Raw genomic sequence first — 18951 nt, forward strand, 5'->3', positions numbered from 1 at the left:
CGTGCATGTGACCAGGTCTCTGGGGTGCACTTTCATCACTGCCTCCACCAGGCTGAGGCCAGGGTGCTCTCACTGCCCTAATCACAGTTGTCACCCGGTTCAAAACGCTGTCAATGAGATGTTCTTCAGAGACATTTTCTAAGTTTCCTGAACATTTTATCACAAAAAACCACAATCCCGTGACCCACTGTCCTCCCCAACTGCGGTAATGCTTAAAAATGGTAAACTTAGCTGTTCTTTCTAGTCATTACTTCCACCTACTGAAGACTGTGCTCATGCTGCTTTTTAAAATTGAAGTTCTAACATTATCTGTTGTCTTCTTGCTATAGTAGATGAGGACTTAACTCTGTTACACCACTCCTCAGCACCTCTCCACCTAAATTCTTCTATTACTCATAGGGGATAAGTTATCAAAGTGGTGACGTGACAGACTGTGTAATACCGTCCATTTTAGAACCAAGCACTAGACGCACCAAGAGCAGATTTCTTAACAAATGTGGACTTCTCCTGGAGTTTCTAGGAAACTTTTCCATTTGCAATGCCTCCCTTAGAATTTCCTGCTTTGGTCTTGGCTGGATACTCTGCTCATTGTCCACAAGTCTATTAAAATATGGGGAGTGATCCTTCGGTAATACTGGTCAAGGACATAATCAGAAGAGATTCGTGTTAATTTGAAACCAAGTAGCAGATGCCAGGAAGGCATTTGGATCTATATTTATGGGTCCAGAGTTAAAGTAGATGTCAGAGCTTAGAGACGTTCAACTAAAAATCATTGTCATCTGCATGGAATTTAAAGTCACAGGCAAGTGAAATTACCTAGGAGAAACTGTGATTGGAGAAAGAAGCCCGGGACCAAGAGGAGGCAAACTAATATTTAGTTTTATTAAATTATTATGTTTTATTTTTATTTTTAATTAATTTTAACAGATCAGTATAGATATAATTCTAAGAATATAATGATATTCCCTCCCTCCCTCCCTAGCCCTTTCTCCCTCCTACCCTCTTTCCCAATCCCTTTCTTTCTAAATTTTTGAGATAAAATCTTTTAAATTTACATTGCAGTAAAAAGGTTTAATGCTTCACCAAATAAGAAGTTTAGTAAGTAAAAAGCAAAAAGATCCTAGTTTAGTGGGAATATAGACAACGGCTATAAACAATGATTGAATGATCCCCGTTAAATATAAGAGAGGGAATAAGAGAGGGAGGAGATGTACAATTTGGGACATGCTCAATCGGACTTGCCCCAAATGGTAGAGTTAGAAACATATCAGGGGATTCCAATTCAATCCCATCAAGGTGGCATGTACCAATGCCATCTCACTAGTCAAAGTGATCAATTTCTGTTCACAATTGATCACACTGATAGGTCTAGGAGTCAAAGGGATCACACAAACAAGACTAGTGTCTGCGAATACTAACTGATTGAATGAAAAAGGGAGAGAATGATCCAACATGGGAAGCGAGACATACAGCAGAATCATAGAATGGTAGATGTCCTAAAAAGCACTCTCGCCTCAGAAACAGCCCTTAAGGCATTCGGGATCTGGCTGAAGAGCCCATGAGAGTATTTTAGGCTTGGAAAGCCGAGAAGCTCAGGAAAAAAAAAAAAAAAACACCTAAATGAAAGATCTCTGTGAGTGAGATCCCAGTGGAAAGAAAGGGGCCATCAAAGAAGGAAGTACTTTTCTCTGAAGGGAGCAGAGAACTTCCACTTTGACTATGACCCTGTCAGAATAAGATCGAAGTTGGCAAACTCAAAAGGCTTCCATAGCCCTGGAAACTCATGACTAGAGCCTAGGGAGATTACTCTCGCCTTAAACAAGTGTGTCAAATTGTTAAGTCAACAACAGGAGTCACTGTGTACTTACTCCTTATGTGGGATCTCTGTTCTTGATGTGTTGTCCAATGTGAATTAATGCTATAACTAGTACTGAAACAGTATTTTACACTTCATGTTCTGTGTGTGTGCAAACTGATGAAATCTTTACTTAATATATACTAAATCAATCTTCTGGATATAAAGATAATTGAAAATGAATCTTGATGTGAATGGAATGGGAGAGGGAGCGGGAGATGGGAGGGGTGTGAGTGGGAGGGAAGTTATGGGGAGGGGGAAGCCATTGTAATCCATAAACTGTACTTTGGAAATTTATATTTACTAACTAAAAGTTAAAAAATAAAAAATAGAAAAAAGTAAATAAAATATGGTTTAAGGAATACAAAAAAAAAAAAAAAACAAAACAAAACAATGATTGAATGGAAATATGACCACTTCACCCATATACAGTAATCACATATAAAGTAATCATAGATCATTAACACTATAGTAGTTTAACAATCTTAACCATTGGTTTGACAAAGGTATAAAGCAAGGTTTTACAAACTGTATTTGCAGAAATACTGATACACACAGGCATTTTTTTTAATTTTTGTTTTTGACTTGCTTGTTTTCAAAAAAATTTTAGCTCCCAAATATAAGGGAGAACATGCAGTATTTGTATTTCTGAGTCTGGCTTATTTCACTCAACATGATGTCCCCAGTAGCATCCATTTTGCTGCAAATAGTAGAATTTCATTCTGACTCTCTGCTATGGCTTGGGAAAGCAGTGGAAGATGGCCCAAATCTTTGGGCCCCTGCATCCATGTGGGAGACCCAGAGGAAGCTCCAGGCTCCTGGCTTTGGATCGGCGCAGCTCTGGCTGCCTGGGCCATCTCGGGAGTGAACTGGCAGATGGAAGACCTCTGTCTTTCTCTGCTTCTGCCTCTCTGTAACTCTGCCTTCCAAATAAATAAATAAATCTTTAAAAAAAATGCCGAACCACTTGAGCCATCACCAGTGCCTCCCAAGGTACACAGTGGTGGGAAACTGGACTTGGTAACAGAGCTGGAACTCAAACCATGGGTGGCATCTTAAGCGCTAGACCAAATGGCCAACTCAGATTAAAGTTTTTTTTTTTTAATTATTTATTTATTATTTGAGAGAGAAAGAGAGAGAGAAATCTTCCATCTACTTGCTGGCTCACTCTCCAAATGCTCACAGCAGCCAGAGCTGGGCCAGTTCAAAGCTAGAAGCCTAGGACTCAATCTGGGCCTCCCCATATGGTTGGCAGGAACCCAAGTACTTCAGCCATCACCTGCTGCTTCCAAGGATGCGTATTAGCAGGAAGCTGGAATCAGAAGCGGAGCCAGGACTCAAAGCAAGCACTCTAATATGAGATGTAGGCATCCCACTGCGCCAAATGCCTGTCCCTAGACTAAAAGTTTTATTTCTTTATATTTAAAGATTTATTTGTTTGTTTGAAAGGTAGAATGAGAGAGACAAAGTGGGGATGGGGGCAGTGTGTGTGTGTGTGTGTGTGTGTGAGAGAGAGAGTGAGATAAAGAGAGAAAGAGAGAGAGAGATCGCCAAATGGCCGCAACAGCCAGGGATGGGTCAGATTGCAGCCAAGAGCCAGGAACTGCATTCTGGTGTCTCCCACATGGGTGGCAGGGGCTCCAGTACTTGGACCATTATCCACTGCCTCCCTAGGCACATTAGTAGGATCTGCACTGAAGTGGAGCAGCCGGGACTCAGTATGGGATGCCAGCATTGCAAATGTGGCTTAACCTGCTGCACCACAACTCTAGCCCTCAGACTAAATGTTTTAAATTCAAGTTTCATGGCCCTGTAGTCAGCCTTTGGGGGGGGGGAGGGGTTTCATTAAAATATCTCCATTTCTCCACTAGAAACTGATGTCGCTTTCTGCAGGATTATTAATTTGTAGTTATAGTTACTGCAGGCTGAATGAGTTAAGAAAATGCCACCTGCTGTAACTAACACCAGCATTTCAGTGGCTGAACACAATACTTGTAGAATGATAGTTTATTCTCTGCCCATGTAATAATCCCATGAACGTTTTGACAAATTAGTGTGCAGTTACGTAGGGACCCAGCTTCTTCTAACACACAGTTTTGCTGTCCCTTAGTGGCTCAGAATTATTTGCTTGCCTGTGGAAGGACAGGGTAGAGAGGACACAGGAATATCTCAGGACAGAGGTGACACATATCTGATCTGGTTCTAATATGGGGACTAACCACATGACTCCCGCTGAGGCAGTGGGTTGTGGGAAATGTAGTTCCTGGCTGGGCAGCAGCAACCCCATGTCCTGAAAAGGAAACTGGAGCCTTTGGTGGCTACCACACATTTCCAGGAGCCATGCCACTCACTTGTTTGTTTATTTTCTAGCTGAGGAAGAGATCAAGATTTCCAGAGCCGGGATCCCTAAGAACTCTGAGTTATTTTCCGAAAACCTCAGGTACAGGCATACATCATTGTTTAGGAAGTAGATCACAAACGATTGCTGAATTTGACCCTCGAGCAGAAGCATCTGTCTGGTTGCTACTATTGGCCTCTTGGGTCCTAGTGGGCAAGTATGGGGGTGGGTGCATGGCCAGCAGTCTCTACATTGGGTTTTAGCATCTTGCTCTTTTGTTAGTTTTTAAAGCTTTTTTTCCTATTAAAAGCTGCCAGTTGCTCTTTGGCTAGTTTTTAAAGACATTTTCATATTAAAGGCCATACTGTATCTACCGGTTACTACCACTCTATGTCTGCATTTGAACAGCCCTGAAGAAATAGGGGAAAGGATCTTAGGGTTCTTTGACGTCATCCTAACGAAAATGAAGACGTCGAAGGAAGACATCATCCCTCTGGAATCCTGCCAGTGTGAGGAGATCCTAGAGATTGTCATCTTGCCTCTGGCCCAGCATTTCCTGGCTTTGGGAGAAAACAACAAGGCCTTGTATTACTTCCTAGAAATCACATCTGCGTATCTCACCCTGGGCGACAATTACATGGTAAGCTGTGCCTACTGCACCCCAGAACGTGCACCCACAGAGCCCCAGGGGAAGTTCCAAGGTGTGGCTTCATCGCTGCACGTCCTCACTTCCTGCCAGGCCCCTTTCCTGTGACGATCACATTGCTCGGAGGGGGAAATGATCTCAGACTCAGAAAAGGCAGTCGGGAAGAGCCACATTTAAAATACTGCTGCCTCGGGAACCTTGCCATGAGCCAAGGGGTCATATCTCATTCCCCAAATGATACAGGGAGACTCTGAGTGGCAGTGCGTCAGGTCTAAAATACCCTCCCTCAGTGACATCCGGGGGCACTTAGCCTCTGTCGTCTCCAAATACCCGTGAGCACGCAGTCCTCTTTCCAACAGTGCACAGCTGGTTTTAGTCTTGTGATGTCCCCAAGAGGCACACCCATTTTTCTCTTCACAAGATCTGTGCCCAGTTATCACATGTATCTGTACACCAGTGAAGCACGTGGCTGTTTCTCTGTGGTAATTGTGAGTCAGGTGCCAGGGCAACACGCCCCTAGCTATGAGAGGATTGGCTACCATGAGGGGTCTTCAACGAGTTCACAGAAAATTTGTGTTATGAAAAAGCCAAGTGCCAAACTTGTGGAGTGAACTGGGCTTGGGAAGGCACAGGTTTTAGAAAGTCGGCCCCCAGGGCTATCCACATCTCTTCCTGGGACTCAACATGTTTTTGTATTAAAATAAGCTTAGCTTTTACTTCCACTTTTCGGCAACTTTTTATTTATTTATTTATTTTTATTTTTTGACAGGCAGAGTGGACAGTGAGAGAGAGAGACAGAGAGAAAGGTCTTCCTTTTGGCCATTGGTTCACCCTCCAATGGCTGCCACGGCCGGCACACACCGCGCTGATCCGATGGCAGGAGCCAGGTACTTATCCTGGTCTCCCATGGGGTGCAGGGCCCAAGGACTTGGGCCATCCTCCACTGCACTCCCTGGCCACAGCAGAGAGCTGGCCTGGAAGAGGGGCAACCGGGACAGTATCCGGCACCCCGACCGGGACTAGAATCCGGTGTGCCAGCGCCGCAAGGCGGAGGATTAGCCTAGTAAGCCGCGGCGCCGGCCTTCTGCAACTTTTTGGAGTAATCTTGTATAGTTAAGTACTAAATCAGTAAGTAAGGTGGGTAGCATTGAGCCTAATGTAGCTAAGTTGGGTTCTTTTAAAAAACAATTATATTTATTTACTTTCATTTTACTTGAAAGGCAGAGAGATTTTTGTCTGTTTGTTTAAAGACTTATTTATTTATTTATTTATTTATTTGAAAGGCAGAGTTACAGAGAAGCAGAAAGAGAGAGAGGTCTTCCATCTGCTGGTTCACTCTCTAAATGGCTGCAATGGCCAGAGCTGAGCCAATCAGAAGCCAGGAGCCTGGAGATTCTTCCAGGTCTCCCACATGGGTACTGGGACCAAAGTACTTGGGCCATCTTGTGCTGCTTTCCCAGGTACCAGGGAGCTGGATCAGAAGTGGAGCAGCTGGGACTCGAACCAACACCCATATGGGATGCCTGCACTATAGGCAGTGGCTTTACCCCATATACCACAGCACTGGCCTTGGAGTGAGAGATTTTAAAAATCTACTGGTTCAGGGCCAGTGCTATGGCATAGCAGGTTAAGCCACAGTCTGCAACACTGGCATCCCATATGTGTCAGGAACCCAAGTACTTGAGCAGGGTAGCTAAGACTGGAACCAGGCACTGTGATGTGGGATGTGGGTGTCCCAAGTGGCAACTTAACCCCTGTGTCAGGTCTCTGAAGCTTCCAGGGGAGAGAGAAAGGTAAGGGTCAGGCTAGGGGGAAGGCATGTTTCTCATGGAGCAGCTGTCTGGACTACGCGTGGAGATGCCTGTCTGAGTCTTGCTATATGTGTCTGCAGCCAGCTTCAGGAAGTTTCACATACCCAAGGAGCGGTATCTACAGTACTTCGTGACCACACTGGTGGCCCAATAGCTACTGGTGATTGCAGCAGCCTCATCAACCTTCCTACCTTAGACTTACCTAAAATTTAAAAACAGTCAACCCTTCAAAATGCCAGGAAGCCCTTGTTTTCTCCAGTATTTATATGGAGAAAGTCGCCTACATATTCTCCTGCACAAATGGTGTGGGTGGTGGTGCAGATGTGGCCAGTGGATCTCAGGAAGAGGAGGCGTAGGTACCCCCGGGGGCACCTGTGCATACCCCATTTCACTCCACAAAAATGAGTGAATGATCGGGAAGACCACGACTGAAAGTGGGTCCCAGAGGCAACATCTCAGAATGTGGCGTATACAACCTCTCTCCCATCGGAGTAAAGCCGGTGGGACTGGGGCTGGTGCCAGTTTCATCACACCAGCCTCTTCTTGCCCCCACGCACTGTCTTAGGCTGCATGCGACCTGGAAGTATTGCCTCCCCTTATTTTGTTCCACTCAGATCTTGCCTTGGTGTTCCCATGTGACAAGATTCACCTAACAACGTCAGGTTAAAGATGAAGAGAGGAGAGGAGAGTGAGTCAGGGCTTTGTCTTCTTGTTGGCTCTCCTAAAGATGGCCCTGGCAAAGGGAATGTATATGTGTGTGTGTGTGTGTGTGTGTGTGTGACAACTCATTCCAAAATCAGAAAGCAGCTTCTCCCAGATGTGGGGATGTCGGCAAGGGTGCAGGATTCGTTGTTGGAAACACGAAGTTGGGGATGGAGTTTCCAAGAAATTATAGGAAATTACCTTGGGGAAAACTTTAGGTAAGGCAACCTATGTGATAGTGTAAGGAAAAGGAGATATTCTTAGATTCTTTTATTTTTTAAGATTTGTGTTTTGAAAAAAATTATTTGAAAGGTAGAGTTACAGTGAGAGGAGGAGAGACAGAAAGAGAGAAAGAGAGGGAGAGAGAGAGATCTTCCATCCTGGTTCACTCTCCAAATGGCTGCAATGGCCTGAGCTGGGCCAGGCTGAACCTAAGAGCCAGGAGCTTCTTCCAGGTCTCCCATGTGGGTGCAGGGGCCCAAGGATTCAGGCCATTTTCTACTGCTTTCCCAGGCACATTAGCAGGGATCTGGATCAGAAGTGGAGCAGCCAGAACTCAAAGCAGCGCCCATGTGGGTTGCTGGTGGCATTGCAGGCAATGGCTTAACCTATGCTGTGCCACGATGCCAGGCCCGAGATTCCTAGATTCATCCTCTAGATTGAATGATGCAGTGGACAAAAGTAGACATGAAGGAGGAGGCTTTGCCCAGGCTTTGAGGCTCATTCTAATCAGAGGTATTGGGGAGAGGGGTGGAGGTGTTACCTGGGGTGGCCCCTGCTTCTCTTCTCTTCCAACCCTGAGGGCTGGGGCTGGGGCTCCTCTGCAGCCTGGGTCCCTGGCCACTCAGCACTTTTCCCTCTGTGTGCTGGTTGCAGGCATACATGTATTTGAATGAGGGAGAGAGGCTGCTGAAAACCCTCAAGAAGGAAAAATCCTGGAGTCAGACTTTTGAGTCTGCCACCTTTTATAGCCTCAAAGGCCAGGTAAGACACCACACATGAATTAAGCTGTTACTTGCCTTGGGCCTTTCCATGGAGATAGAAGTTTCCACTACTATACCTTGTACTTCCCTCTCCCATTCCCCACCACCGATGCCTGTCCAAGACGCTAGCACCCCAGCCCCTGGACTCCAACCTCACTGTCGTCCCCACAGCAAGACCTTCCCTGTTCTCCAGGCTGCATCTTTATGAACTATTTCCATAGCAACCTCTACATATAGATGTGAATGGGTCAGGTGATACAAGGCAAAGACACCAAATCCTACTCATTCAGCCTTCTTTCACACATGCATCCAGTAAATGTTACTATGCCAGGCACAAGAATTCCTTTCTGGGCCATAAATCACCTCTTTGGAAAGAGTCCCCAGAGGATGAATTGAGGGACCCTAGCGACCAAGTCCAGGATGACTGCTTTGCCTCCTTCCCGCTCTCCCTCTCTCATCATCCTCGTAGGTCTGTTTCAACATGGGCCAGATGGTGCTTGCCAAGAAGATGCTGAGGAAGGCGCTGAAGCTTCTCAACCGAATCTTCCCTTACAACCTGATCTCCCTGTTTCTCCACACCCACATGGAGAAAAACAGACACTTTCACTATGTGACTCAGCAGGCCCAAGAGAGCTCACCTCCAGGGTAAGGGAGGGAGCCGGGGAGAGCTCATCTCACTCCCCGGAGGAGCGAGACCTACCTGTAAGGTAACAGTCAGCCCCAGAGCCTGGGCCTCCAGGGGGCGCAAAGACTGCTGTGTGGCTCTGACCACTCGCTGGTGGGGGAGAGGGGAGCGTGGGGGCTGCTCCCAGGCCAGAGCTGGGTTGCCCCTGAGCACTTCCCAGGCAGCTCTTGCCAGTGGGAGCTCAGATGACAAAGGGTTAAAGAGACCACCTTTGCAAGGTAAACTCTGGTGCCTCTCCCATGGTGCTGCCCACTGAAGCCCTGGCCATCCATGTTGCCATTGGAACCTGCAACATTGCTCCTGGAACCTCAGTCACAGCCCTCTTCCATTCACAGTCAAGACAGTGGGTATGGGCCCTGCCCTGAAGGAAAATAGCAGGCCGTGGAGATGTCTGTCGGGGGATTAACCACCTAGCTATCTCCATAGGGACGCAGCTTCCGTGAGGACATCCACTGGCTAAAATCGTACAGTGTTGTGTGCATTTCAGCACGTGTGAATTTTACCTACAAAAGAACCTTAGAAAACAGTCATGGACTGTGAGAGAAACAGTGAGAGGAGAGGGAGATGAAATAAGAAAGTTGACAGCTGGCCGGCGCCGCGGCTCAATAGGCTAATCCTCCACCTTGCGGTGCCGGCACACCGGGTTCTAGTCCCGATCGGGGCGCCGGATTCTGTCCCGGTTGCCCCTCTTCCAGGCCAGCTCTCTGCTGTGGCCAGGGAGTGCAGTGGAGGATGGCCCAGGTGCTTGGGCCCTGCACCCCATGGGAGACCAGGATAAGTACCTGGCTCCTGGCTTTGGATCAGCGCGGTGCGCCAGCCGCAGCGCGCCGGCCACAGCGGCCATTGGAGGGTGAACCAACGGCAAAGGAAGACCTTTCTCTCTGTCTCTCTCTCTCTCACTGTCCACTCTGCCTGTCCAAAAAAAAAAAAAAAAAAAAAAAAAGTTGACAGCTGAAACTGGTGCTGGGTACTAGGGCTCATTACACCCTTTTGTTTGCTGTGTGTATGTTTGAAACCTTTTAGAGTAAAGGTTTATTTAAAAATTCCACCTATCTAGCAGCTCATACAGAGGGAAGGACCACCTTGTTGGGGAATCTAGAGGGCTGACAGAGAACTTCCCACCCGTCTCGGGAGAGACCAGTAGTCTAAGACACAGACATCTGTTCCCTTGAGCAAGTTACTACAGCTCTTTTTGCGACCCCACAAGAAACTACCCTTGTCTGCTTCCCAGAGTATTCCTTTCCATGTGGGAGAATCCTGAAATGGGAATGGGATGGAGCTGAGCTCCTTTGCAGGTTGGAGGCAGCTCCTGGGAATCCCTGGCCTCTCCTGAGACACCAGGAAGGGAGGGGTGAGGAAGCGCTCAGAGATGGCTCTGAGAGGTTGAGAAGGAAGTAGCCCTTGGCTTACCTGTAGGGCTGCCAATCAAACACAAGATGCCTCGCTAGATTTGAATTTTGGTGAAGGTAAGCAATCATTTCTTTAGTGCACATTTGCTACATGTCATATATATTTAGGACACACACATTTGTTTCATTTTTTTAAAAATATGTTATCTATGTTTAAATTCATATTTAACTGGGCATCTGGTATTTTCATTTGGTAAATTGGATAACCTTAGTTTGTGTCCACATTGTATAAAAGGGACAAGAAGTACCTGCACAAGGGGAAAAGGCAGAAAAGTATTGTGCGGGGGAAAACCTGCAGAGTTGTTGGCTTCAGGTACCCTCCAGTCAAAGGAGTCTCACTCTAAGATGAGGGCAGTAAGAACAAACTCAATGCCAGGGTGTCAGCAGCGCTCTGGGCTTCTTACACAATAAGATTTTACCCTGTCCCTGCCTCCTCAGAACCTTGAAAAATGACATTTACAACAGAGTCAGTGTCATCTCTGTCTAAGCTGAGTGTACCTGGGATTCTTCTTTAGCCTCTCAACAATGCCTTTTTCCTCCTTCCTTCTCCTTTTTATTGAAAATCTGCCTTTTGAGAAGCATTTCCGTTGCTATTTTGTTCTCGTGGTTTTGTTGAGTTCCTAACAAGGCAGCCCTCTTGTTGAGGCCCCTGTTTCTGTCTCACACACACGCAGGATGTGGGGCTGCATGATCAGTGCCCCATCAAGGCTGGCACTGAGAGCCCAGACGTCCCTCATGGAGGGTCATCTGTCTGTTCTCCCCTTGAATGCCAGGGCGGGAGGGGGGGTCACCATTGCCTGTGACACTGCAGTCCACTGTCTGAACCTAACTGTTAAAGATGCTAATTTCCTGTGTGGAGCTGAGACCCAGCTCCTAAGCGCAACGTGCAGTGAAGGAGGCAGTGCATTGACCAGACTGAGCTGAGGGTGGACAAGGCTTCGGTCCTGGCACCCTCACTTCTAGCTGTGGGACTTCGAGTTAACTGCTTAATTTGAGTCTCACCTTCTTCACACCGAGGCTACTTATTCTTTCTTCCTGATAGGGTTGTCATTAGAATCAACTGTCATGAATTATATTATCGTACATTTTTAAATAACTGCATTTAACTAGCAATTTGGGGACAGGTGACCTGAGGCAGATGCCGATATAAATCATCTTAATGGTCACAAAGAAGGTAGTAGGTGAACAAAGTAGGTATTACGGCTCTCACTTTACAATGAAAAAAGCGTGATTCATAAAAATGAACATGCCTGCCAGTCACAGAGGCGAGCTTCAGATGCAAGGCGGTTCTGCCTCCCGAGCCCGCAGCAAGGCCCCGGTGTACCTGCACCCCGCTAGCACACGGTGACCATTCTACCCTCTATGTGTGGTCCATGTGTGTTTACTTCATGTCCTAGGAAGAAGAGGCTGGCCCACCTCTACCAGCAGACCGCCTGCTTCTCCTTGCTGTGGCAGATCTACAGCTTGAATTATTTTTTCCACCACAAGTACTATGGCCACCTGGCAGCTATGATGGAGCTGAACACCGCACTGGAAACGCAAAATGATTTCCAGGTAAGGCGTGCGTGTAGCTGCTCCTCGCATTTCTGGATCTCACTTGGAAAGAGGAGCCCTGCGAAAGCCCAGCTGGGACTGACATCGCCAGGCTGCCACGGAGCCTTCCTCACAGCAGGGTTTCGCTGAGGTCAGCAGTGGCCAACAGGATCCCGTCACACGTTTACAAAACCAGTGAGGACCCCAAAAAGCTTTTATTAATAGGAGCTGTACCTACTGGCATATAGGAAATGAAAACTGAGGAAATTTATTTTTAAAATTTATTTTAAAATACAAATCATGAACGCATTGCACAGAGACAGCAAGATCTTCCATTAGCTGGTTCACTCCCCAAGTGCCTGCAACAGGCAGCCCAATTGGGCTGGGCCTTCCAGGAGCCAGGAATTAAATGTGGATCTCCCACTTGAGCCATCATCTGCTGCCCACCAGGATGAGCATTAGCAGGGAGCTGGATGGGGAGCAGAGCCAGAACTGGAACCCAGGCACTCCAGTATGGGATGCGAGATGTTCTAACAGTGTCCTTGCTGCTTTGCCGGATGCCTGCCTCATCCTAATCATTCCTTTTTTATTAAGATTCATTTTATTTGTTTGAAAGGCAGAGTGATAATAAGGGAGGGAGAGACAGAGTGAGAAAGAGATTTTTCCATTCACTGGTTAACTCCCCAAATGGCTACAACCCAGCCCAGGCTGAAGCCAGGAGCCTGGAACCCCATCTGGGTCTCTGACATGGTTGTCCGGGATTCTTCCGCCGTTTTCCCACGCGCATTAACAAGGATCAGAAATGGAGCAGCTAGGACTCAAACCAGCACTTCGATATGGTATGCCAGCATCACAGGCAGCCTGCATGACCATTTCTTTTCTTTTTTTTTTTAACATATTTATTTATTTATGCATTTATTTATTTATTTTGAGAGGCGGAGTTACAGAGAGAGGGAGAAACAGAAAGAAAGGTCCTCTATCCACTGATTCACTCCCGAAATGGCACAACCCCCAGAGCTGGGCTGATCTGAAGCCAGGAGCCAGGAACTTCTGGGTTTCCCACATGGGTGCAAGGACCCAAGGACTTGGGACATCTTTCACTGCCTTCCCAGGCCATAGCAGAGAGCTGGATTGGAAGGGGAGCAGCCAGGACTCAAACTGGCACCCATATGGGATGCTGGCACTTCACATGGAGGCTTAGCCTACTATGCTACAGTGCTGGTCCCCATAACCAATTCTTAAACAAATAAGCAACAACAACAACAAACCACCATATTTCCCCAAGCAAAAAACAGTGAGAAGTGTGGCTTTGTATTAAATTTTTTGCAAATATCTTAATGAGTGGCTTCATAGATGACAACAAGATTCTCACACCTGCTTCTATCATGTATGTTGCCTCTGGGAAATGTCAGTATTTAATCCAGAAGGAATGAGAGTGAAGAAGGAAAATGTTAAAAGTGATTTTGGGGAGCCGATGCTGTGTCATAGAAGGTTAAGCCTCTACCTGCTGTGCCAGCATCCCATATGGGCACCCGTTTGAGTCCCAGATGCTCCACTTCCAATCCAGCTCCCTGGTAATGCACCTGGGAAATCAGCATAGGATGGCCCAAGTACCTGGGCCTTATCACCCATGGGGGAGACCCAGAAAAAGCTACTAGCTCCTGGCTTCGACCTGGCCCTACCCCAGCCATTGAGGCCATTTGGGGAGTGAACCAGCAGAAGGAAGATGTCTTTCTTTGTCTCCCTCTCTCTTGCCTTTTCTCTCTGTATCTCTGCCTTTCAAATAAATAAATAAATCTTTTTTAAAGAAAAAGTGATTTAAAAAAAGTGAATAGCATATAAATGTAAAAGCAATGCATTTTAAAGATTGTATTTAACTCATTGAATTAATCCAATGAGAGAACTAGTAAGATGTTACAACTGACCCCAAGGAGTATTCATTTAAAACTAGTGTAGTCCCAGGCCAATAATCACATGGATTCCACTGGACATTTCCGTTTCCATGAAAAAACAATCGTATAGTTTACATTCTCCTACATTCTGGAGAGTTATAACACGGTTCAGACAGTGAAAGGTAGAGCTATCTCAACTGGTGAGCTAGACAGGACACTCACTAGAATTGTTTTTCTTTTGGCTCATTTCAAACTCTCTTTTTAAATTAATTTATTTATTTGGAAGGCAAAGTTACAGAGAGGCAGAGAGAGAGATCTTCCATCCACTGGCTCACTTCCCAAATGCCTGCAATGGTGGGAGCTGGGCCGATCCAAAGCCAGGAGCCAGGAGCTTCTTCCGGGTCTCCCACATGGGTGCAGGGACCCAAGGTCTTGGGCCATCTGGTACTGCTTTCCCAGGCCACAGGAGAGAGAGCTGGATCAGGGATGGAGCAGCCAGGTCTCAAACCAGTGCCCACATGGGATGCCAGCACTGCAGACAGCAACTTCACCCCCTACGCCACAGCACTGGCCCCTCATTTCAACCTCTTTCACTATTTTTTTCCGACATAACTAATACTTTGATATGATGAAGCTAGCTTTGACCTTTTGTGCTTTCTGTAAGGGTCTTGGACCAATGGGGGTCCTAAGACCAACTGGGAGAGCCACTAGGCAAAGACTTTGGGTGAGACGAGATCATGAAATTCTGAAGCTAAATCCAGCTCGTCAACCTGGCTCCTTTATAAAAAGTACATCAAGTCTGTATTTCTTTTGGGGCAATCACTTCCTCCTGGACTGCGAATGACCAAGAACTGAGGGAAATAGTCAAGTTGGAGGAGCTTGAATTGAAATAGTCATGTTGGAGGAGCCTGAATTCCTAGCCAGGAGTCTGTCACCAGCATTAGTTTTTTTCATGAGCCCAGCCAGGCTGGCTCGCCCAGGACAGAGAAGTATTTATAAAGCTCATCTGGCTGGTACCCCTGCCTGTTTCCATCCCCACCCCACCCAGTTCCCTGGATCACTGGGGCGGCCACATTGGTCTCTTTTGGTTGCTAAGACCCAGAAATTCAGTCTCTTTCTTGCACTGAACATTTCCTCTGACTGAAGTGTTCATCTCCTGATCGTTACTGGGCTTTCTTTTTTTTTTTTATTATTTTTCTAAGATTTATGTTGGACTTACTCTTTATCAGCTTAAAGATCACTGCTCCAGTGAAGTCTACCTCCCTTAACAGAGCCACCCTTCACGTTCTAACCCATCACCCTTATGTTAGCAGGTTTTGTTTGTTCACCTGTTAGCTCATAGTCGGTCCCCATCACTAGCCTGTGACCTCGGGGACAGCAGGGCCTTTGCCACGGTGTTCACATCCTGTGAGCCTGGAACTGGGCCTGGCATTTGGCAGGTACTCAAAAGACACAGATTGGAAGAAATATTTCACTTCCTCTTCACACTTGAGGCAGTGGAGTTGGGGTTCGGCAGGGCATCTGTGGTGGCGATGGAAGTGGGCCAGGGCAGATCAAATGTAGAAACGAGCTTGGAAGTGAATTAAGAGACTGGTCAGGGAGGCATTTGGCAAAGTGGTGAAGACGCCACTTGGGACACCCACGTCCCATATCGGAGTGCCTGCATGTGAGTCCTGGCTCCTCTGTCTCTGATCCTGCTTCCTTCTAAGGTGCTCCCTGGGGGGCAGCAGATAATGACTCAACTACCTGAGTCTCTGCCACCCATGTGGGAGACCCAGAATTGAGCTCCTGGCTGCTGGCTTTGGCCTCATGTAGCCTAGGCTATTGTGGGCATCTGTGGAAGTGAACCTGCAGATGGAAGATTCCCCCCCTCCCTTACAAATGAAAGAAAAAAGAAGAAAGACAAATGTCAAAAGACAGAGACTTGTTCTGAATGCAGAACAGCAGGGAAAGCAGTCCAAAAATGGCCCAGGTAGCAGGAGTGGGACAATGGCAGGAGCCAGTGTGAGAGCCAGGAGGGGTTTCCAGACCCCCACCCATCTGCCTTGTGACACTGGCGAGCACGTGACCTCGGAGCTTTGCATTATCCCCACTGAGTGCAGCAGTTGGACGCCACACCCCCCATTTGCAGTCTTGGATTTTTCATTTCCCCACAGTTCTCTGCACTCCACCACCATTTCTGACCAGCATTTTCACAAGGAGGTTCCTGGGCAGAAAGGAATGCCCTAAAATAGAGTCTCGGCGACCTGCTTTTAGCACAGAAGGTGAGGGCAGTCGCTTTGCACCATTTGTGAAACTGCAGGAAAAGAGTCCCTACTCAGAAGTGCCTCCCCCACCCAACTGCTGTAACTCCCAGGACTTCCCGCCTTTGGAGACTGTGTCTCCTGTTTACATTTTCAAAGCCACTTCCATGAACTCTGTTTTTATAGATGTAATAAAACTGCTTTTTTCCATTTCCGTGGAATGGCTGGGGCTGGACCATACTGAAGCCAGGAGCCTGGAACTCCATCTGTGTCTCCCCTGTGGATAGTAGGAGTCCAAGCACTTGGACTGTCTTCCACTGCTTTCCCAGGCATATTAGCAGGGAGCTGGACAGGAAGTGGAGCTGCCGGGACTGGAACCCATATGGGATTCTGGCACTGCAGGAGACTTAACCCAGTGAGCCACAACATTGGCCCCCTTCCATTATTTTTAAAGGCAAAGAAACCAAGCCTACTTTTTTTTTTGTCAAATTACAAAGGCAATACACACTTATTACAACAAATTAAATACCACAGAAGTACCTAAAGTAAAAAGCAAAGACTTTCTTGTCTCTTAAATCCCCCCCTTGCCTGCAGCAAAGAGGCAACTACTGTTTACATTTTGGGTTGCATCCTTTCAGGCTTTTTGCTATGCGATCATATATCCATACATGTAAGCCATTGCTTTTATTTCTCATGGAAATAAAAATGTTTATATTTTAAAGACTCTGTGGGCAGGAGGGCCCATCGAGCTTGTCCTACAGGATATAGTAAATAGATGCCAGAAACTCCATTTGAGTTCTTTTTTTTTAAAGAATTATTTTATTTATTTGAAAGACAGAGTTACAGAGAGAGGTAGAGACAGAGAGAGAGAGGTCTTCCATCCGCTGGTTCACTCCCTAATTGGCTGTAACAGCTGGAGCTGCACCAATCCAAAGCCAGGAGCCAGGAGCTTCTTCCAGGTTTCCCTTGAGGGTGCAGGGGCCCAAGCACCTGGGCCATCTTCCACTGCTTTCCCAGGCCATAGCAGAAAGCTGGATCGGAAGAGGAGCAGCCGGGATTCAAACTGGCATGCATATGGGATGCTGGCGCTGCAGGCTGGGGCTTTAACCCACCGCGCCACAGCAGCCACAGCGCCGGCCCCCTCCATTTGACTTCTGTATATCAGACCATGGCTTTGGCCAAATGACCAGCTCTATTCCCAAGCTTCCCAATCCAATGCTTACTGGCAGACACTGGGTGATGTCCCTGGGCTTTCCGCTTTGTGTTCCACCTCCATCTTTTCCCTTCTTGCCTCCCTTGCTGCCATTTCAGATCATTAAGGCTTACCTGGACTACGCCATGTACCACCACCTGGCTGGCTACCAGGGCGTGTGGTTCAAATATGAAGTCAAGGCCATGGAGCAGATCTTCAACCTCCCCCTGAAAGGCGAGGGCATTGAAATTGTGGCATACGTGGCTGGTAAACTGAGCTACATCAAGTTAATGATGGGTTACCTGGACTTGGCCATTGAGTTAGGTAAGGACTGGCTGGCAACAAGGAACATGATGATACAAGTAATATCTCCAAATACACTGCAATTGTTTTTTTCCCAGGCGCTCGAGCCCACAAGATGTGGGCATTGCTCCAGAATCCCAACCAACACTATGTGGTCCTCTGCAGACTTAGTAAATCTCTCTTCTTGAAAAACAGGTATTTATCTCAAGATGTTTTCCAAAGTTAGGGGGAGGAAGCCATATAAGTATTATGGCGTGACCTGGCTCACTTACCCTGGTCACAGGGCAGGGAGGAGTATGGCTCGCAGGGAGATGACCAGATGGGTCTGAACCATGTTTTATTTTTGGACACTACTGCCCATTTAACTGAATGCTGCCACATGCGTCCTTTCGAATCTGGTTGCTCTGCCCAGTGGTGGGGGTGCGGGGGGGCTGAGACAGTGGGGATCAGGTCCCTGCCCATCAAGTGGAGAGGAAGAGGAAAGTCCTATAGGGAGGCAGATACCCAGAGAATCACAACCAGAACCTGGGGGCCCTGGCCAGACTGGCTTCACTCTGGTCGCCCTGTTATAGAGGACCCATGAAAGAACAGTTTGGGGAAAGAGCCAATCAAATCCCTAGATTCCAGTCCTCAGCAGGGGTGGATCTGAAGTCTGTTTAGTGAGTTGCATTTGGTTCTCAGTTCCTGAGCAGGACCAAGTGCTGGACCAGGATTGAAATCCTGCCTGTCCTCTCCACTCCCCACTTGTTAATGCCCACATCTTGTCTCTTCCCTAGATACAAGCATCTGATCCAGATGCTGAGGAGGCTGTGGGATCTTTCTGTAGCAGAAGGCCACATCATCAGCAAGGCGTTTTTCTATTTAGTCTGCTTGGACATCATGCTTTATTCCGGTGAGTGTGACTCTGGGATTGAAAAGAGATTGGGGCTGTGGCCCCTGCACTGTGCGTTATGTGATAGCTTCCAGGGATTTTTTTTTTTTAAGATTTATTTTATTTATTTGAAAGACAGAGTTACAGAGAGAGGTAGAGACAGAGAGAGAGAGGTCTTCCATCTGCTGGTTCACTCCCCAAATGGCTGCAACGGCCGGAGCTGCTCCAATCTGAAGCCAGGAGCCAGGAGCTTCTTCTGGGTCTCCCACGTGGGTGCAGGGTCCCAAGCACTTGGGCCATCTTCTACTGCTTTCCCAGGCCATAGCAGAGAGCTGGATCAGAAGAGGAGCAGCTGGGACTAAAACCGGCGCCTGTATGGGATACCAGTGCTTCAGTCCAGGGCTTTAACCCGCTGCACCACAGTGCTGGCCCCAGGGCTGGAGTTTTGAGACCTGTAGGTTTCTGGCTGATAGATTTAGAGGAGAGGG

The 18951-nt window shown here is 47.3% G+C and overlaps 1 protein-coding gene across 13 annotated transcripts in view; it reads left to right on the top strand.

Annotated features, from left to right (window-relative positions):
• The window catches only part of ADCY10 (adenylate cyclase 10), a 147276-nt gene that overhangs the window by 103682 nt on the left and 24643 nt on the right, over window positions 1-18951 (top strand). For 11 of the 13 annotated variants that reach the window (XM_089336620.1, XM_051856005.3, NM_001082153.1 and 8 more), the window contains 8 exon segments: window positions 4226-4295; window positions 4602-4833; window positions 8229-8336; window positions 8805-8980; window positions 11827-11983; window positions 17409-17613; window positions 17691-17787; window positions 18369-18484. In XM_089336620.1, the coding sequence (XP_089192746.1) occupies window positions 4226-4295; window positions 4602-4833; window positions 8229-8336; window positions 8805-8980; window positions 11827-11983; window positions 17409-17613; window positions 17691-17787; window positions 18369-18484 (1161 nt within the window). 13 annotated transcript variants of the gene reach the window in all.

Source organism: Oryctolagus cuniculus, chromosome 7, assembly GCF_051225735.1.
Source record: "Oryctolagus cuniculus isolate XC-2025 breed Fujian yellow rabbit chromosome 7, ASM5122573v1, whole genome shotgun sequence".
Lineage (NCBI taxonomy): Eukaryota > Metazoa > Chordata > Mammalia > Lagomorpha > Leporidae > Oryctolagus > Oryctolagus cuniculus.